Source organism: Gorilla gorilla, chromosome 13 (genome assembly GCF_029281585.2).
Source record: "Gorilla gorilla gorilla isolate KB3781 chromosome 13, NHGRI_mGorGor1-v2.1_pri, whole genome shotgun sequence".
Classification (NCBI taxonomy): Eukaryota; Metazoa; Chordata; class Mammalia; order Primates; family Hominidae; genus Gorilla; species Gorilla gorilla.
Genome location: NC_073237.2, coordinates 58,265,000 through 58,283,877, shown reverse-complemented (window position 1 = coordinate 58,283,877; position 18,878 = coordinate 58,265,000). Strand labels below are relative to the sequence as shown.

The window sequence follows — 18,878 nt, the reverse complement described above, 5'->3', positions numbered from 1 at the left end:
TCCGAATTAACCCAATCCAATAAAGACAAAGAAAAAAGAATAAGAAAATTTTAACAAAGCCTCCAAGAAGTCTGGGATTATGTTAAATGACCAAACCTAAGAATAATTAGTGTTTCTGAGGAAGAAGAGAATTCTAAAAGCTTGGAAAACATATTTGGGGGAATAATTGAGGAAAACTTCCCCAGCCTTGCTAGAGACCTAGATATCCAAATACAAGAAGCAAAAAGAACACCTGGAAATTCACCGCAAAAAGATCTTTGCCTAGGCACATTGTCTTCAGGTTATCCAAAGTTAAGATGAAGGAAAGAATTTTAAGAACTGTGAGACAGAAGCACCAGGTAACCTATAAAGGAAAACCTATCAAATTAACAGTAGATTTCTCAGCAGAAACCCTACAAGCTAGAAGGAGTGGGGCCCTATCTTCGGCCTCCCCAAACAAAACAATTATCAGCCAAGAATTTTGTATGCAGTGAAACTAAGCATCATATATGAAGGAAAGATACAGTCATTTTCAGATAAACAAATGCTGAGAGAATTCACCATTACCAAGCCACCACTACAAGAACTGCTAAAAGGAGCTCTAAATCTTGAAACTAATCCTGGAAACACATCAAAACAGAACCTCTTTAAAGCATAAGTCACACAGGACCTATAAAACAAAAATATAAATTAAAAAGCAAAAACAAAAGAAAATAAAACAAAACAAAAAACGAAGTTCACAAGCAACAAAGCACATGATGAATGCAACAGTACCTCACATTTCAATACTAACATTGAATGTAAATGGCCTAAATGCTCCACTTAGAAGATGCAGAACCACAGAATTGATAAGAACTCACCAACCAACTATCTGCTGCCTTCAGGAGACTCAACTAACACAAAAGGACTCACATAAAATTAAAGTAAAGGGGTGGGAAAAAAAGGCATTTCATGAAAATGGACACCAAAAGCCAGCAGGGGTAGCTATTCTTATGTCAGACAAAATAAACTTTAAGGCAACAGTGGTTAAAAGAGACAAAGAGGTACATTATATAATGGTAAAAGGCCTCGTCCAACAGCAAAATATCACCATCCTAAACATATGCACCTAACACTGGAGCTCCCAAATTTATAAAACAATTACTAACAGACCTAAGAAATGAGATAGCAACACAATAATAGTGGGGGACTTCAATACTCCACTGACAACACTAGACAGGCCATCAAGACAGAAAGTCAACAAGGAAACAAAGGATTTAAATAATACCTTGGAACAAATGGACTTAACAGATATATACAGAATATTTCATCCAACAACCACAGAATATACATTCTATTCAACAGCACATGGAACTTTCTCCAAGACAGACCATAATATGATAGGCCATAAAACAACCCTCAATAAATTTTAGAAAATTGAAATTATGTCAAGCACTCTCTCAAACCACAGTGTAATAAAACTGGAAATCAACTCCAAAAGGAGCCCTCAAAACCACGCAAATACATGGAAATTAGATAACCTGCTCCTGAATGAGCATTGAGTCAAAAACAAAATCAAGATGGAAATTTAAAAAATTCTTCAAACTGAATGACAATAATAACACAACCTATCAAAACCTCTGGGCCCAGATGCAGTGGCTCACACCTGAAATCCCACCACTTTGGGATGCCGAGTCAGGCGGATCATGAGGACAAGAGATCGAGACCATCCCGGCCAACACGGTGAAACCCCGTCTCTGCTAAAAATACAAAAATTAGCTGGGTGTGGTGGCACCTGTAGTCCCAGCTACTTGGGAGGCTGAGGCAGGAGAATCACTTGAACCCGGGAGGCAGAGGTTGCAGTTAGCCGAGATCGCGCCATTGCACTCCAGCCTGGTGACAGAGCAAGACTCCATCTCGAAAAAAAAAAAAAAAAAAAGAAACCTCTGGGATACAGCAAAGGCAGTGCTAAGAGGAAAGTTCATATCCCTAAATACCTACATCAAAAAGTCTGAAAGAGCACAAGCAGACGATCTAAGGTCACACCTCAAGGAACTAGAGAAACTAGAACAAACCAAACCCTAACCCAGCAGAATAAAAGAAATAACCAAGATCGGACCAGAGCTAAATGAAATTGAAACAACAACAACAACAAAAAAACAATACAGGCTGGGCATAGTGGCTCAAGCCTGTAATCCCAGCACTTTGGGAGGCCGAGGCAGGTGGATCACCTGAGGTCAGGAGTTCCAGAACAGCCTGACCAACATGGGGAAACCCCATCTCTACTAAAAATACAGAAATTAGCCAGGAGTGGTGGCACACGCCTGTAATCCCAGCTACTCAGGAGGCTGAGGCAGGAGAATCACTTGAACCTGGGAGGTGGAGGTTGCAGTGAGCCAAGATCGCACCACTGCACTCTAGCCTGGGCAACAGAGTGAAACTCCATCTCAAAAAACAAACAAAGAAGAAACCAATACAAAAGATAAATGAAACAAAAAGCTGGTTATTTGAAAAGATAAATAAAATTGTAGACCATTAGCAAGATTAACCAAGAAGAAAGAGAATCCAAATAACCTCACTAAGAAATGAAACAGGAGATATTACAACTGACACCACTGAAATACAAAAGATTATTCAAGTGTACTATAAACACCTTTACATACATAAACTAGAAAACCTAGAAGAGATGGATAAATTCCTGGAAAAATATAACCCTCCTAGCTTAAATCAGAAAGAATTAGATACCCTGAACAGACCACTAACAAGCAGCGAGATTGAAATGCTAATTAAAAAATTACCAACAAGAGAAAGTCCAGGACCAGACGGATTCACAGATGAATTCTACTAGACATTCAAAGAATTGGTGCCAATCCTTTTGACACTATTCCACAAGACAGAGAAACAAGGAAGGAACCCTCCTTAATTCATTCTATGAAGCCAGCATGACCCTAATACCAAAACCAGGAAAGGACATAACCAAAAAAGAAAACTACAGACTGATATCCTTGATGAACACAGATGCTAAAATCCTTAACAAAATACTAGCTAACCGAATCCAACAACATATCACAAAGAGAATCCACTATGATCAAGTGGGTTCCATATCAGGGATGAAGGGATGGTTTAACATACGCAAGTCAATAAATGTGATACACCACATAAACAGAATTTAAAACAAAAATCACATGATCATCTCAGTAGATGCAGAAAAAGACTGACAAAATCCAGCATCACTTTATGATTAAAACTCTCAGCAAAATCAGCATACAAGGGACATACCTTAATGTAATAAAAGCTATCTATGACAAACCCACAGCCAACATAATACTGAATGGGGAAAAGTTGCAAGCATTCCCTCCAAGAACTGGAACAAGACAAGGATGCCCACTCTCAACACTCCTCTTCAACATAGTATTGAAAGTCCTAGCCAGAGCAATCAGACAAGAGAAAGAAATAAAGGGCATCCAAATCAGTAAAGAGGAAGTCAAACTGTCACTGTTTGCTGACGATAAGATCATTTACCTTGAAAACCCTAAGGGCTCCTCCAGAAAGCTCCTAGAACTGATAAAAGAATTCAGCAAAGTTTCCAGATACAAGATTAATGTACAAAAATCAGTAGCTCTTCTGCACACCAACAGCAACCAAGTGGAGAATCAAATCAAGAACTCAACCCCTTTTACAATAGCTGCAAAAAAAATACTTAAGAATATACCTAACAAAGGAGTCGAAAGACCTCTACAAGGAAAACTATAAAACACTGCTGAAATAAATCATAGACAACACAAACAAATGTTAACACAACACAAACAAATGTTAACACAACCCATGCTCATGGATGGGTAGACTCAGTATTGTGAAAATGACCATACTGCCAAAAGCAATCTACAAATTCAACGCAATCCCCATCAAAATACCACCATCATTCTTCACAGAATTAGAAAAAACAATTCTAAAATTCATATGGAACCAAAAATGAGCCCATAACCCACATAGCCAAAGCAAGATAAAGTAAAATGAACAAATCTGGAGGTATCACACTACTTTATTTCAAACTATATTATAAGGCCATAGTTACCAAAACAGCATGGTACTGGTATAAAAATAGGCACATAGATCAATGGAACAGAATATAGAACCCAAAAATAAACCCAAATGCTTACAGTCAATTGATCTTCAACAAAGCAAACAAAAAACATAAAGTGGGGAAAGGATAACCTTTTCAACAAATAGTGCTGGGATAATTGGCTAGCCACCTGGAGGAGAATGAAACTGGATCCTCATCTCTCACCTTATATAAAAATCAACTAAAGATGGATTAATGACTTAAACCTAAGATGTGAAACTATAAAAATTCTAGAAGATAACATTGGAAAACCCCTTCTAGACATTGGCTTAGGCAAGGATTTCATGACCCAAAAGTAAATGCAATAAAAACAAAGATAAATAGCTGGGACCTAATTAAACTAAAGAGCTTTTGCATGGCAAAAGGAACAGTCAGCAGAGTAAACAGACAACCCACAGAGTAGGAGAAAATCTTAACAATCTGTACATCTGACAAAGGACTAATATCCAGAGTCTACAACGAACTCTAACAAATCAGTAAGAAAAAAACAAACAATCACATCAAAAAGTGGGCCAAGGACATGAATAGACAATTTTCAAAAGAAGATAGACAAATGGCCAACAAACAAATGAAAAAATGCTCAACATCACACACTAATGATCAGGGAAATGCAAATCAAAACCACCATGCAATACTCCTGCAAGAATGGCCATAATCAAAAAACCAAAAAACAGTAGATGTTGGCATGGATACAGTGAAAAGGAAACATTTCTACACTGCTGTTGGGAATGTAAACTAGTACAGCCACTATGGAAAAGAGTGTAGAGATTCTTTAAAGAACTAAAAGTAAAACTAAAAAGATACTTGCACAAGCATGTTTATTGCAGCACAATTAACAATTGCAAAATTGTGGAACCAACCCAAATGCCAATGAGTGGATCAAGAAACTGTGGTATATATATATATGTGTGTGTGTGTGTGTGTGTGTGTGTGTGTGTGTGTGTGTGTGTGTGTGATGGAATACTATGCAGCCATAAAAATGAGTGAATTAACAGCATATGCAGTGACCTGACTGAGATTGGAGACTATTATTCTAAGTGAAGTAACTCAGAAATGAAAAACCAAACATCCCATGTTCTCACTGATATGTGGGAGCTAAGCTATGAGGATGCAAAGGCATAAGAATGACACAGTGGACTTTGGGGACTCGGGGGGAAGAGTGTGAGGAAGGCAAGGGATTAAAAGACTACAAATGTGGTGCAGTGTATATTGCTCAGTTGATATGTGCACCAAAATCTCACAAATCACCACTAAAGAACTTACTCGTGAAACTAAATACCACCTGTACTCCAATAACTTATGGAAAAATAAAAATAATAGTAATAATAATAATAAAATTTTGTGTAGAGAGGGGTCTTGATGTTTCGCTCAGGCTGGTCATTGCTTGAACTACTGGATTCAAGCAATCTTCTCACCCTTCCCAAATGGCTGGGATTACAGGTGTGAGCCACCACACTTAGCCCTGGATATGGTTTGTTTGGCCCTGTCAAGTCTCAGGTTGAAATCTGATCTCCAAAGTTGGAGGTGGGGCCTGGTGAGAGGTGTCTGGATCATGGGGATGGATCCTTCATGAATGGTTTGGTGCCATTCTCAAAGGAGGGAGTGAGTTCTCCCCCTTAGTTCCCGAGAGAACTGGTTGTTGAAAAGAGCCTGGCACTTCTCTTGCCATGTGATGCTAGCTCCTCCCTCACCTTCCATCAGGAACGGAGGCAACATGAGGCCCTCAACAGAAGCCAAGCAGATGGATGCTGACACCATGCTTCTTGTACAGCCTGCAGAACTATGAGTCAAATAAATCTCTTTTCTTTATAAATTGCCCAGCCTCACGTATTCCCGTATAGCAACACAAACAGACTAAGGCAGGATTGTATCTTAAAATTAATGTACAATATAGATTTTTCCTCCTAGAAACCTCTTATTAAAACAAAGATATGTCTTACAACTGATTGTGCCTCAGAATCAAGGAAATAAAATAGTTATCATGCTATAGAAGGCATGACAGTTTTAAGACAAAAATAGCTAAGCTCCTAGGGAGTAGAGTACAGGCTGTAGTTTACTGCATTGCAGCAAATTCACCTCAATGGTCATAACCTTTAAAAAGATTGTAACTTTTCCATTAATAGCCTGATCGCCACCAGGCTCGTGTATGTACAATCACAGCACTTTGGAGGCCAAGGCAGGAGGATTGCTTGAGCTCAGGAATTCAAAACCAGCCTGGGCAACATGGTAAAACTCCGTCTCTACTAAAAAAAATTTTTAATTAGCCAGATGTGATGGTACTTGCCTACAGTCCTGGCTACTTGGGAGGCTGAGGGCTGAGGTGGGAGGATCACTTGAGCTTAGGAGCCTGCACCACAGCACTCCAGCCTTGGTGATGGAGCAAGACCCTGTCTCAAAAATATAATAAAATAAAATAAAAATGTAAAATAACCTGATTGTCCTCAGGCTTCTACAGCCTGTAGATACAAATGAATCTAATTACTCTGGCCCCCACATTTTGTTAGTTCCAACCCCTCAGTGCCAAGCTTCAGGACTTCAAGACTCCCTTCTCTGAATATCCCCAGTTACTTCTGGGAGTCCTCTATGCTCAGGACTAGCTCTTCCATGTGCTTCTGCTCTGTCCTTTCTGTAGATGTCCATTCTGTGTCCAGCCACTTGACGGAAGTATCTCCTGCTGCCACTCTTAACTCTGCACCCTGAGAACCCTATCTTCCCAGGAGAGAAAAAATATATATGCCCGATCCAGGAGATATATCTCCTGGTACTCAAAATTTGTACATCTTTCAAATAAATGTCTTGCTAAATTTTCCTGCTTAGTTAAGGGTCATACATACAGAAACCTACCACTGGCTCCTTCAAGTAATCTGGATCCCCTACAGACTTTTTAGCAACATAGTTATCTTAGTTTTATGCTAGTATAACAGAACATCACAGACTGAATAATTTATAAACAATAGAAATTTATTTCTCATGATTCTGGAGGCTGGAAAGTCCAATATCAAGGCGCCCGCATCTGGTGAGGGCCTTCTTGCTGCATCATCCCATGGAAGAAGGTAAAAGAGCAAAAGAACATGAGAGAACAGAGAGAGAGAGTCAAACTCATCCATTTATTAGCAACCCACTCCCAGAATAATTAACCTATTCCAGTGATAACTGCATTCATTCATTCATGAGGGCAGAGCTCTCATGACCTAACCATCTCTTAAAGATCCCATCTCTAAACACTGTTGCACTGAGGATTAACTTTCCAACACATAGGTTTTAGGGGACACTTTCAAACCATAGCAACAATCTATGCCTTTGCTGTAACTGCATGTAATTCAAGGAGAGTGTTGGTTGGGCTGAAGTGGGTGAAGGAGAGTGAGAAGCAAGTGGCAGTCTTATCCTTTTTCAATCCCCTACTCCATTTTAAGGCATCCTCCAAATTTCTAGATCATCACTAGAGAAACATACCTAGATCCACCAGTGTTTCCGCAAGCACTCCAGTCTCTGGAAAAAAATACAGTGTTTACAGAGTCCTTGCTACTCAACGTAGGTCTTTATATACAAAGCTTTTATGTTTCAACAAGAAGAACCCTCATTTTTTAATCTACGGAAGTTCCTACATCATTTGATCATTTTTCTTTCCCTTCTTTCCATCCCTCATTCTCCTTATGATTCCTCTTCTACCTCTAAGACCTGAAAAAAAAAAAAAAAACTTCCTCCTTGAAAGCCCCTTCCTCCCTTACGTATTAACCCATGTAAATGGGCATGACAGAGGAGGGGAATACAGTTCTTCAGACACAACTGGACTCTGAATCTTAATTTGATTCCCCCAGTACCCCTACCACCATTATATACCACCAAAGAGGGTGAATAACAGCAATAAGCTCTAATGTTGATTTAATACACCTATAGTATATTTTGATGTCAGATAGGAAAATCCTAACCTATAGTACACCTAAGTATTTTTAAGCTAATTAGTCCAAATAGGAGAGCTGCTGAAAGAAAATATCATCCTCATCCTAAAAGAAGATCAACTTAACCACTGAAATATGAAGACTGATAGCAGTAATGCTTGCTGTTGTAAACTGCAGTCAATATTCCTGTTCATGCTGGAGAATATCTATGGAGAGGCAACTACATATATTATTGATGGAGCTGGGCTATGATGTGAGATAGTAGTGAAAATAACTTGCAAATTGAAATCAAATATAATATTCTGGCTTTCCACAAGAAAAGCCCAACTACCAATTTTCTCTTACTCTTAAAACATTCTGACTGGAGTAGGGTTTCAGCTATGTGCCTTATTTTCAGGCTCAATTAGATATTTAAGTATTTTTCCTTGCATTCAGCTAGAATTATAGTAGTTGAACACCAGAAAAAAACTGTTTAAATATTAGAAATAAAGCCTTAGAGAACTCACTAGGTTAAATCTAGCAGTGCAAATGACCAGACTGCAAGGTGAGTTGTCAGTTCTTTAGAAGCAATCTGAATCATCAATGTAATCAGAAAGCTCTATATTGATCATTTCTAACAAAATAAATGGTTAAAACTGCCGGCACTGATACAAGTTCCTAATCATTTCCAAACTCGAGTATCACTTACTACGATCTAACTTCTTCTATTCCCAAATAACCCAGACCTGCTGGAGGATATGGCTTTGTTTTCATATTCAAGCTTTAGGAATTTATTTATAGAACATAATATATACAGGCTTCTACATATAAAGAGAAAAAATCATTTTATTATACCACTTACCTTTACTTTACAAAAGATTAGTGTAATCCATCACCCTTACTAGAGACATAACACAGTTCTTTCTTTATCAAAAATGGGTCAGTGGTGTCCTCCTTGGAAACAAAGGATATCAAACCATTGTAGGATTACAAATAATCTCAAGCTTTTTCTTTATAGTTCCTGAATCAAATACTTTGGCTATTTTTAGTATTTAAATAAATAGCATCAAAAAGCTTTCAGTTTTATATGAAAAGTTTTATGAGCCTTTCTGTGTAATACAGAGGATTCCATTGTCTCATCTAGAGATGTGAAATTTTACAATTATGGGGTGAGTGTTTGGTATTTTACACCTTAAAAAGATAGCTTATACAAACAATTGGTTACTATCACTATAAATTAAATAAAATTTCATTTGATTGATCAATGTTTTCAAAACATAAATATTGTTTCGTATGTGCTTATGCATAAGCCTAATAAAATGGATGTTCCATTGTATTACTTCTTTAGCCAGGTTTACTCAGGAGATCAGAACACTGCCAATAAGGAGCATCCTTTCCAGAGGCTATTGTCTTTTTTTTTTTCTACTTTTATTTTAGATTCAGAGGTACATGTGCAGGCTTGTTACTTGGGTATATTGTGTGATGCCAAGGTTTGGGTTACGAATGATTTACTCACCCAGATACTGAGCAGAGTACCCAGTGGTTAGTTTTTCAACCCTTCCCCCGCCCACCCACGTCCCCCTCTAGTAGTCCCCAGTGTCTATTGTTGTCATCTTTATGACCATGAGTATCCAATGTTTAGCTCCCATTTATAAGTGAGCACATGTGGTATTTGGTTTTCTGTTCTTGCATTAATTCACCTAGGATAATGGCCTCCAACTGCATCCATGTTGCTGGAAATGACATGATTTCATTCTTTTTTATTCCTGTGTAGTATTTCATGCTGTATATATACCACATTTCCTTTATCCAATCCACTATTGATGGACACCTAAGTTGATTCCATGTCTTTGCTATTGTGAACAGTGCTGTGATGAACATATGAGTGCACGTATCTTTTCAATAGGATGATTTGTTTTCTTTTGCATATATACCTAGTAATGGGATTGCTGGATTAATGGTAGTTGTGTTTTAAGTTACTTGAGAAATCTATAAACTGTTTTCCACAGCAGCTGAATTTACATTCCCACCACAAGTGTATAAGTGTATAAGCATTTCCTTTTCTCCATAGCCTTCTTAACATCTGTTGTTTTTTGACTTTTTAAGAATAGCCATTCTGACAGGTGTGAGATGTTATCTCATTACAGTTTTGATTTGAATTTCTCTGATGATTAGTGATGTGGAACATTTTTTCATATGTTTGTTGGCCACTTGTATGTCTTCTTCTGAAAAGTGTCTGTTCATGTCTTTTGTCCATTTTTAAATGGGGTTATTTGGTTTTTGCTTGTTCAATTATTTAAGTTCCATATGGACCCTGGATATTAGACCTTTGTCAGATGCAGTTTGTGAATATTTTCTCCCATTCTGTAGGTTGTCTGTTTACTTTATTAATAGTTTCTTTTGCTGTAGAGAAGCTCTTTAGTTAGGTCCCACTTGTCAATGTTTGTTTTTATTGAGATTGTTTTTGGGGACTTAGTCATAAATTATTTCCCAAGACTGATGTCCAGAATGGTGTTTCCTAGGTTTTCTTCTAGGATTCTTATAGTGTGAGGTTTACATTTAAATCTTTAATCCATCCTGAGTTAGTTTTTGTATATGGTGAAAGGTAGGAGTCCAGTTTTATTCTCTATATGGCTAGCCACCTATCTCAGCATGATTTATTGAATCAGGAATCCTTTCCCCATTGCTTATTTTTGTTGACTTTGTCAAGTATCAGATGGCTATAGGTGTGTGGCTTTATTTCTGAGTCTCTATTCTGAGTCTCTGTTCCATTGGTCTATGTGTCTGTTCCATTGGTCTATGTGTACCCAGTACCATGTTGGTTTGATTACTGTAGCATGTTTCCAGCTTTGTTCTTTTCGCTTAGGGTTGCTTTGGCTGTTCAGGCTCTTCTTTGGTTCCATATGAATTTTAGAATAGTTTTTTTTCTAGTTCTGTGAAAAATAACATTGATAGTTTGAAAGGAATGGCACTGAATCCACAGATTGCTTTGCACAGTATGGCCATTTAAACAATTTTGATTCTTCTAATCCATGAGCATGTAATGTTTTCCATTCATTTGTATCATTTACGATTTCTTTTGGCAGTGTTTTGTAGTTCTCCTTGTAGAGATCTTTCATCTCCTTGGTTAGATGTAGTCTTAGGTATTTTATTTTTTTGTGGCTATTGTAAATGAGATTGCATTCTTTATTTGGTTCTCAGGTTTAACATTATTGATATATAGAAATGATACTGACTTTATATCCTGAAACTCTACTGAAGTCATTTATCAGTTCCAGGAGCCTTTTGGTGGAGCCTTTCGGGTTTTCTAGATATGGAATCATATCATCTGAAAAATAAATAATTTGACTTCTTATTTTCCTATTTGAATGAGAGTGTATGTCTTGATGTGGGATCTGGAAACTAAGTGTCTGAAAAGCTCAGTTTTGCTATGAGAAAAAAAACCATTCTCTATCAAAAGGAATCAAGGCTTAATAAAAGATTTCATATTTTACATTGAAGGATGAGGAAGCTTATAAAGAAAATAGGCATCAAGGTTGGTGGTTGAAATAATACAGAGAAGTAAAATCAAGTGCAAGTTCAGATTTGGTGATTTGGAGTCTCAACTTTGAAGAGACAATGTGTGTTCTATATTATGTAGCATAATTCAGGGATTTCTTTACCCTTTAGTCTCAGGTTTGAAAGAGGAGTTCTGATTCAGAGTCTGGGAGTGTTCCTGAAACCACTAGTGTTTCTACAGGCAATAGAGGAAAAGTCTACCCTCTGGAACAAATTGGTTTTTAGGGAGTCCTTGCTGCCCTATTCAGGCCTTTAAACACATAGCCAAATCCTCCATCAGTCTTCATGTTTACAAGAACAATTCTCACTTTTTAACTTAGGGAAACACACCACTCAGGACAAGGCAATAATAAACACTACTAAATTATGTGAAAGGGTTATAGAACATAAACTCAAAGGAGGGCTGAAGTTGATTTGAATGCACAGCTGGATGCTTCATTGTAGCCACATAGGCATGAGTAGGGCAAACTGCTGAAATTTGCTGAGGATCAAATTATGTTCCACAAGATCATGCTCGCAAGAATTACCAGAATATCCAACAAAATCACTAGAATCTAAGACTTGCTCAAGAATATTCTCTGAGAATAGGCAGCCATAGAATGAGCTAAGTGAAGCCCGACCACAAGACCTCACTGGATTAACGTCCTGATTTTTCCATTGCATAAGTTTACTCTCGGCAGAATTACGGTTGGGGGGAGGTTGGGGTGGGAGGTTAGCGGGGGAGAGTGGATCCACACTCTGATAGATCCTATTTAACTAGTTTTACTTTACTGTGCAGACTACCTCCCACAACAGGTAACCTTGAATGTAGGCAGACATGCTTCCAGAAATGTGAGTGGAGGTAGGGCGGAATAAAGAAAATGCAACTGCAAAACTGAAAATTCATATTTGCACAATCATGTTTAAATGATTTTCAAGTGTTGGAGCTGGTGTGGTGGAAAAGAGTTGCCTGACGCTTTGGTTTGAAGGCCAGGGCTTGTCATTTACCATGTCAGGAGAAATTCCTCTCTTTTCGACAATAATCTCCGCACTGCCTACCTCAGGAGGTCCTCGCGATGCCAAAATGCCGCCAGTGTGGGTTGCGCCTCAGCTGAGCACTGATTCTGCAGCCTAGCGGTTTGGGCGGGAAGTCCCACCTCCGCAACCCTGACCAGCCCGGCTCCCCACCCCCACCACCCGGAAGTGAACACCACGAGCTAGCGTGTCTACTTCACAGGCCAGGTCGTCAACTCAACTGCCAAGGTGTCCATTGTACCAGCTGGGCCATGGATCCCTCCCGCCTGAAATCTGACTCCACCCGCCAAGAGTCTGAGCCTGCAGGCCTAGATTTCGACTCTGCTGGCCAACATTATTTCTCTGCAGCCCAATAATTCAACTCTTTCTACCAAGAATTGGACCTGGACTCTCTTAACGAAGATCTTCTTTCCCAGTCCATGCCACATGCCAGGACAGAGACCTCTGTGGGCACATATGAATCCCACTCGACTTCTGAACTGGAGGATCTGACAGAGCCAGAGCAAAGAGAGCTCAAAACCAAACTCACTAAATTGGAGGCTGAAATTGTAACCCTACGCCACGTACTAGCAGCCAAAGAGAGACGCTGTGGGGAACTCAAGAGGAAGTTAGGCCTCACCGCCTTGGTAGGGCTGAGACAGAATCTGTCCAAGAGCTGGCTTGATGTTCAGGTCTCCAACACCTATGTGAAACAGAAGACATCAGCTGCTCTGTCCACCATGGGCACTCTCATCTGCAGGAAGCTTGGAGGCGTGAAGAAGTCGGCCACATTCAGATCTTTTGAAGGTCTGATGGGGACAATCAAGTCCAAAGTCTCAGGGGGCAAAAGAGCTTGGCCCTGACTGTCTTTCTTCTGCGGAGGGTGGGGTTGATCTGCTCTCAGTTTTGGGGAGTGGGGAAGACCCACTCCAGATTCCGGAGAGTGGGAATGAGCCACTCCCAGTTCTGGAGAGTGAGGATGACCATCTCCACTTTCTGGAACCAGAATGAGCCCCCTTGGTAACCTTGCCTGGTACTAAACCAGTGCAAGAACCCCCTTCCCTTATTACATTTGCAACTCTGCCCAACAAAAACAAGCAAGCAAACCACAATGGTAAAGTGGTTAATTCAGGAAATTGACAGAATCCAGTTTTGAGAAAAGAACACAGATATTTGCTACTTTTAAGATAGAGAACCCAAAGTTTTGTACCTGGTTATTTTTCACTTAAGTTTGTAGACGAAATGTGCCATTATATTAGCTTTCCTGAGACTGTATCTAATGGGCAAGTCAGTGGCTCCAGAGGGGTCTTAGGCCAAAGCCCAAACTCTCTTTTGGAAAACTAGCTTATTAGAAAGCCAAAGTAGAGTTCTGTTTAAGCTTGAAAGAGGTATGAAGTAATCTGTAGTGTTTTTTTGGTTTGTTTGTTTGTTTTCCCTTCCCCATTTCCTTCCTTCCCTCAGTCTCAAAGTCACCTTGAAAGCTTCACCTGGCCTACAACTTTTATTTGAAAAAGATGATCAAGAAAACTTCATCTTCTCTGAGACTCAGAAAAAGAGGGGAAAATAGTGGTAGTGCACTAATTGTTACATTACTAACACAGCTTTTGTAAAACTCGTTTGTTTTCAAAGGTCTGGACTAAGCAAAACAACAGTGTCAGTTTAGGAAATTATTACTACTTTGAACACAAACTGAAATTGCAACTTTGCCTTGTGCTTTGTTTATAATTTCTTTATATATCAAAATGAGTGTTTTAAAGTTTAACCCTTGAAGCAGCATGTCTTTGCCATAGCAGCACTTCACTTAAAAGGAAGAAATTGCCTCTCTGGCAGCAACTCCTAGTTAGTTACCACCTCCAGCTGACGGGCTGGAGGAAAACAGGTATAGCCAAATTCAAGAAAGATAAACCCCTGTCTCAAGGAACATTTTAAAAAGAATGTCTGTCCCCTGTGATGCTGGCTGTTATGCCTTTGAATGGACCTAACTATACATCTTTGCTCTTAACTCCAAGTCTGCCCTTCTTTTTAGGAAACCCTAAATGAGAAGGAAGCAGAATATAACCCTCTGGAGAGTTCAAAACAGTAGGAACCTGGACGGTGCTTGTTTGAATTTTCTGATATCTGATTTTCACACGAATATACTTTTTGTTTGTTTTCCTTTTCCATTTTCAAAATGCCAAGATCTGGGAGCCTCTTTCACTCCTCTAGACACACTGCCTGAGATAGAAGTTTGCATCTTATTGGCTGTGGGCAGAGACTAGGACCCTTATGGGTACATTTCAATAACCTCTCACTGCCTAAAATGGTAATCCCTCCAGCCTAAGAGGATGATTCTATTTTGTTGACTCTTGAACGCTCCCCCAACATTCCTTTGGTTTTCCTATAAGCAAAACCAAATACCACTATAAATACAAAAGCATTTGGTAAACTGTAAAGTTACTCATGTATCCCAACCCTCCACAGATTTCTGAAGACAAAGTTTTGCTTGGATTAAAACAAGATGTTTTACTATTTTGCATGTTCGATTTTTAATTTGTTGTGTTTATCAACCAAAATGGCTTTGTATGCTGGAGAACAAGAGGTGAGCCTGCAGCATACAAGAAATGAAAGTAGTCCAACAGGCAAAGGCTTTGACATATTTCAGGAAGGCTTGTGTTAGGGACAATCTCAGACTATTATCATGGGCCAAACCTGAGAGATATTATATTTTATTTAATAATTTCTACAACAGTAGTAAGTTTCCCCAATAAATTCTCAACTCCGTAAAAGTAGTAAAGTACATATTTATTTTTGTTGATCATTGTTTTCCCATTTCTGGCTTAGGATTGATCGTCAATAAATACACGTTAAATCAAGGAAGGAATTAACATCATATACTTCAGACATCAAATATGGAATCTAAGAGACTATCAACAACATGAACTTGTTCACAAGTTCCTTCTGCTTTTAAACAAAAATATCTTGTTTATTCAAAGCCAATCTGAGACCCTACTATGTATCAAGAACTGTCCCAGGTTCTGAAAGCATAGAATTAGACATCGTATGTGCCCTCTAGAAACACTTAGACTTTCAAATCATTATAATTCAATGAGTGCTAAAATAGAGCTGTGTGCCAGAGATAAAAGAAGTCCTGAGGAAGGGGTGTTCAACTCTGTCTTGGTAGGTCAGTAAAGACTTTAGGAGACAGAAAGTCTTAGAGGACTAGGAGAAGTTTGCCAGACAGACAAGAATAGAACATTCCAGACAACATGCAGAGGAACTGAGTCACAAAGGAATGTATAAGAATGACATATTCTAGGAACTAACACTGTGGCTAGAGAGGAAGGGGAAATGGTGTTACATGAGTGAGGGAGGGGAAATGGTGTTACATGAGTAAGAAAAAATAAGCAGGGGGCAAAATCATAAGTAGTCTTACATACTACCTTAGATATTAATATTTAAGCCTGTAGGAAATAGGCATTGAAGCACTTAAGTAAAAAAGTAACTATCAAATTTTTGTTTTAGATTACTCTGGTCATCAGAGAAATAGATTAAGTATTTTAGAGGTAGAATCTCTCAGACTTAGGAACCAACTGCATGAGGCGGGGCTTGGGGGGATAAATTTGCAAGATAATAAGGATGTAGAATTGAAAAGGCCTGATATTATTGAAGCTGGAGTTGCACATTCATTTTGCTTTGGCTTTTTCGTATCAGTGGTCATGGGCACCAAATAAAATGCTTCCATGAACATTTGGATTCTGGCTCTAAAGTTTCCTCGAGATTTCCTTTTTCCACCAGCTTCTACCCTTCCTATGCATTGGCTTTCTTCATCTTCTTCCCTGTCTACCCGCATAACTTGATAATCTCCACTCATCTAGGCCTATTTGGATTTTGTAGCCTAGCTTAAGTCTATTTAACTTGGCCAATTCAGGATGCTATTTTCAATAGTTTGTAGAATATGTGGATACCCAAAGATTCACATCCTTAGGTTTCGCTCAGTACCTGAGAACTACTAGATGGGAATGATACTGAAACAAAATTTCCTGAGGCTCTCAGTTTTCTGGGACTTTAATTGTCCATGTGAGTGAAGGGATTAGGATAGAAAATCAAGACAAGATGACATGGCCTTGATGTTTATGTCTTCCCACCCCAAATTCATAGGTCGAAATCCTAACCACAGGGTGATGGTATTGGGAGATGGGGCCTTTCGGGAAGTGATCAGCCCTCATAAGTGGCTTATCAACAAGCCAAAGGGAGCTTGTTTGCCCTTTTCACCATGGGAGGACACAGTGAGAAGGCACCATTCATAACCCAGGAAATAGGCCTTCACCAAACACTGAATTTACAGATATCTTGATCCACCTCCAGAACAATAAGAGATAAATTTCTGTTAAGCTACCCAGTTTATAGCAGCCCAGATGACTAAGATACAAGAATTGAAAGTTATACTTCCCACAGATAACACTTTCCATGCTGCTGGCAAGGATGATGATAGAATACCAATCCCTATGTTCATTAGTATCATACATGCCCCAGAAAAATACTAGCATCACTCCCAAAGAAATTCGCCAGCATTTTCTAGAGGCTCCTCTGCTTTCTGATCCATCAAAATGCCAAGTTCCAGATTTGAAAGAAAGTACTTTTATTACATGCTCTACTCTCAAGGCTTGCGTGGACTAAAGAGAGGTGATTAGCAACCACTGACCCAGAACTGTGCAGGTTTCCTGATAGTGCCAGGCAATGTGCTTGATGGCTCCACCTATCAAGGGGACAATGATGGCACAGGTTGATTCCGCTAAGGATTTGCATCTGGGCACAGAATTTCACTTTCTTGCCTGTGGACTGTAATGTAAGGAAAAAGGATGAGCATCACTCTATTGAAACAACTGTGGAAAGAGGATTTCATAAAGATGATAGAGTGGGAGGCACAAGAAATCTGTCTCTCTACTTAGATAACAATTGAGCTGGTGAATCAATGTGATGTAACAATTTTGGAACACTAGAATGTACTGAAGGCTTGCAACTTCCAGGGGAAGGCTTGAACAATAAATTGTAGTTAATTTCAGTACTCTGAACACAGTACCATCTACACATCCCCAGTCCCAGCCTTGTAACTGGCAAATGTGCATATGTTTCTGAAACAACCTGTACATAGCTTGTGAGAGCCAGGGTTGGCAAAAAGGACCGTGTCTTCCAGATACTAGAGATCTGTGCTCTGATCGATCATTGATTGCTGCTTCTGCTCACAGAGGTGCAGACAAAGAGGTGGGCAGCCATTGTTGTTGTACCTATCCCCACTGTGGCAAGCCCCTCCCCACTAGCTGAAGTGACTTCTAAGGGACTTAAAGGGCCAGTGCTCTTTTTTCTCCCCTTCATTTTTCTCTTTTTCCTCTTTTGGGAGCCAGACATTCAAAAACAACTGCATATATGGGAAAAATTAGAAAGTGATTGTGCATGCCCAGGGAAAAACTCAGAAAATACCTGAGAAGACCTTAAATTTATATTTCAGGTTAATCCTTGGAACAGAGATAGCCTACAAGAATAAAAAATAACAATAATAAACAAAAACAATAACAAAAAACATTAAATTCTGGGAAATGGGGGGAATCTAATTACCAGAGTTACCATGTTACTAGATTCGAATGTCCAGTTTTCAAAAAAAAATCAGAAGGCATACAAAGAACAGGAAAGTATGACACATTCAAGGAATAAAAATAAACCACTTGTTCTGAAAAAGAACACATGGCAGATATAGTAGACAAATACCTTAAAACAATCTTAAAGATGCTCATAGAACTAAAGGGAGATGTGGAGAAAAGAAAATTATGCATGAACAAAATGGAAAACAAATAAAGATATAGAAAACTAAGGGGAGAAAAAGAAATTCTGGAGTTAAGAAGAACAATAACTGAAATGAAAAATTCACTAGAGGGATTCAAAAGCAGATTTGAGCAGACAAAAGAAAGAACTAGTGAATCTGAGAAAAGAAAATGAAAATTATTGAGTCTAAAGAACAGAAGGAAAAAAACATTGAAGAAAAGTAAATAGAGCCTAAGGGACTTATAGGACACCATCAAGCGGATGAACAAAACAATGTGAGAATTCCAGAAGGAAAAGAGAGAGAGAGAGAGAAATGAGCAGAGAGTATATTTAAATAAGTAATGTTAGAAAACTTTACAAATTTGAGGAAAGATGTAAATATACACATCTAAAAAGCTTAACAAACTCCAAGAAAAATGCACTGACAGAGACTCACACAAAAACACATTATAATCAAACTTTGAAAGACAAAGACAAAGAAAGAATCTTTAAATCAGAAAGAGAAAAGCAATTCATCACACACAAGAAATACTCAATGAGATAATCAGCAGATTTTTCAACAAAAACTGTGA

General features: G+C 38.8%; 2 protein-coding genes across 4 annotated transcripts in view; one reads left to right on the top strand and one right to left on the bottom strand.

Annotated features, from left to right (window-relative positions):
• The window catches only part of RANBP6 (RAN binding protein 6), a 404,812-nt gene that overhangs the window by 304,371 nt on the left and 81,563 nt on the right, over positions 1-18,878 (bottom strand). The gene's annotated exons all lie outside the window — the stretch shown is intronic.
• TPD52L3 (TPD52 like 3) lies at positions 10,255-15,018 on the top strand. 2 transcript variants are annotated; one of them, XM_055350603.2, is made up of 2 exons: positions 10,255-13,317; positions 13,972-15,018. In XM_055350603.2, exons 1-2 carry the CDS (start codon positions 12,951-12,953, stop codon positions 13,986-13,988), a joined length of 384 nt encoding a protein of 127 aa, XP_055206578.1. In that variant the 5' UTR covers positions 10,255-12,950; the 3' UTR covers positions 13,989-15,018. The 2 variants fall into 2 exon arrangements, with proteins under 2 accessions (XP_055206578.1, XP_063552486.1); XM_063696416.1 differs by having other exon boundaries at positions 10,255-15,018.

Excerpts from the sequence above, each read along its gene's own strand:
- TPD52L3 (XM_063696416.1), top strand. The coding sequence starts at position 12,951 with ATGCCACATGCCAGGACAGAGACCTCTGTGGGCACATATGAATCCCAC.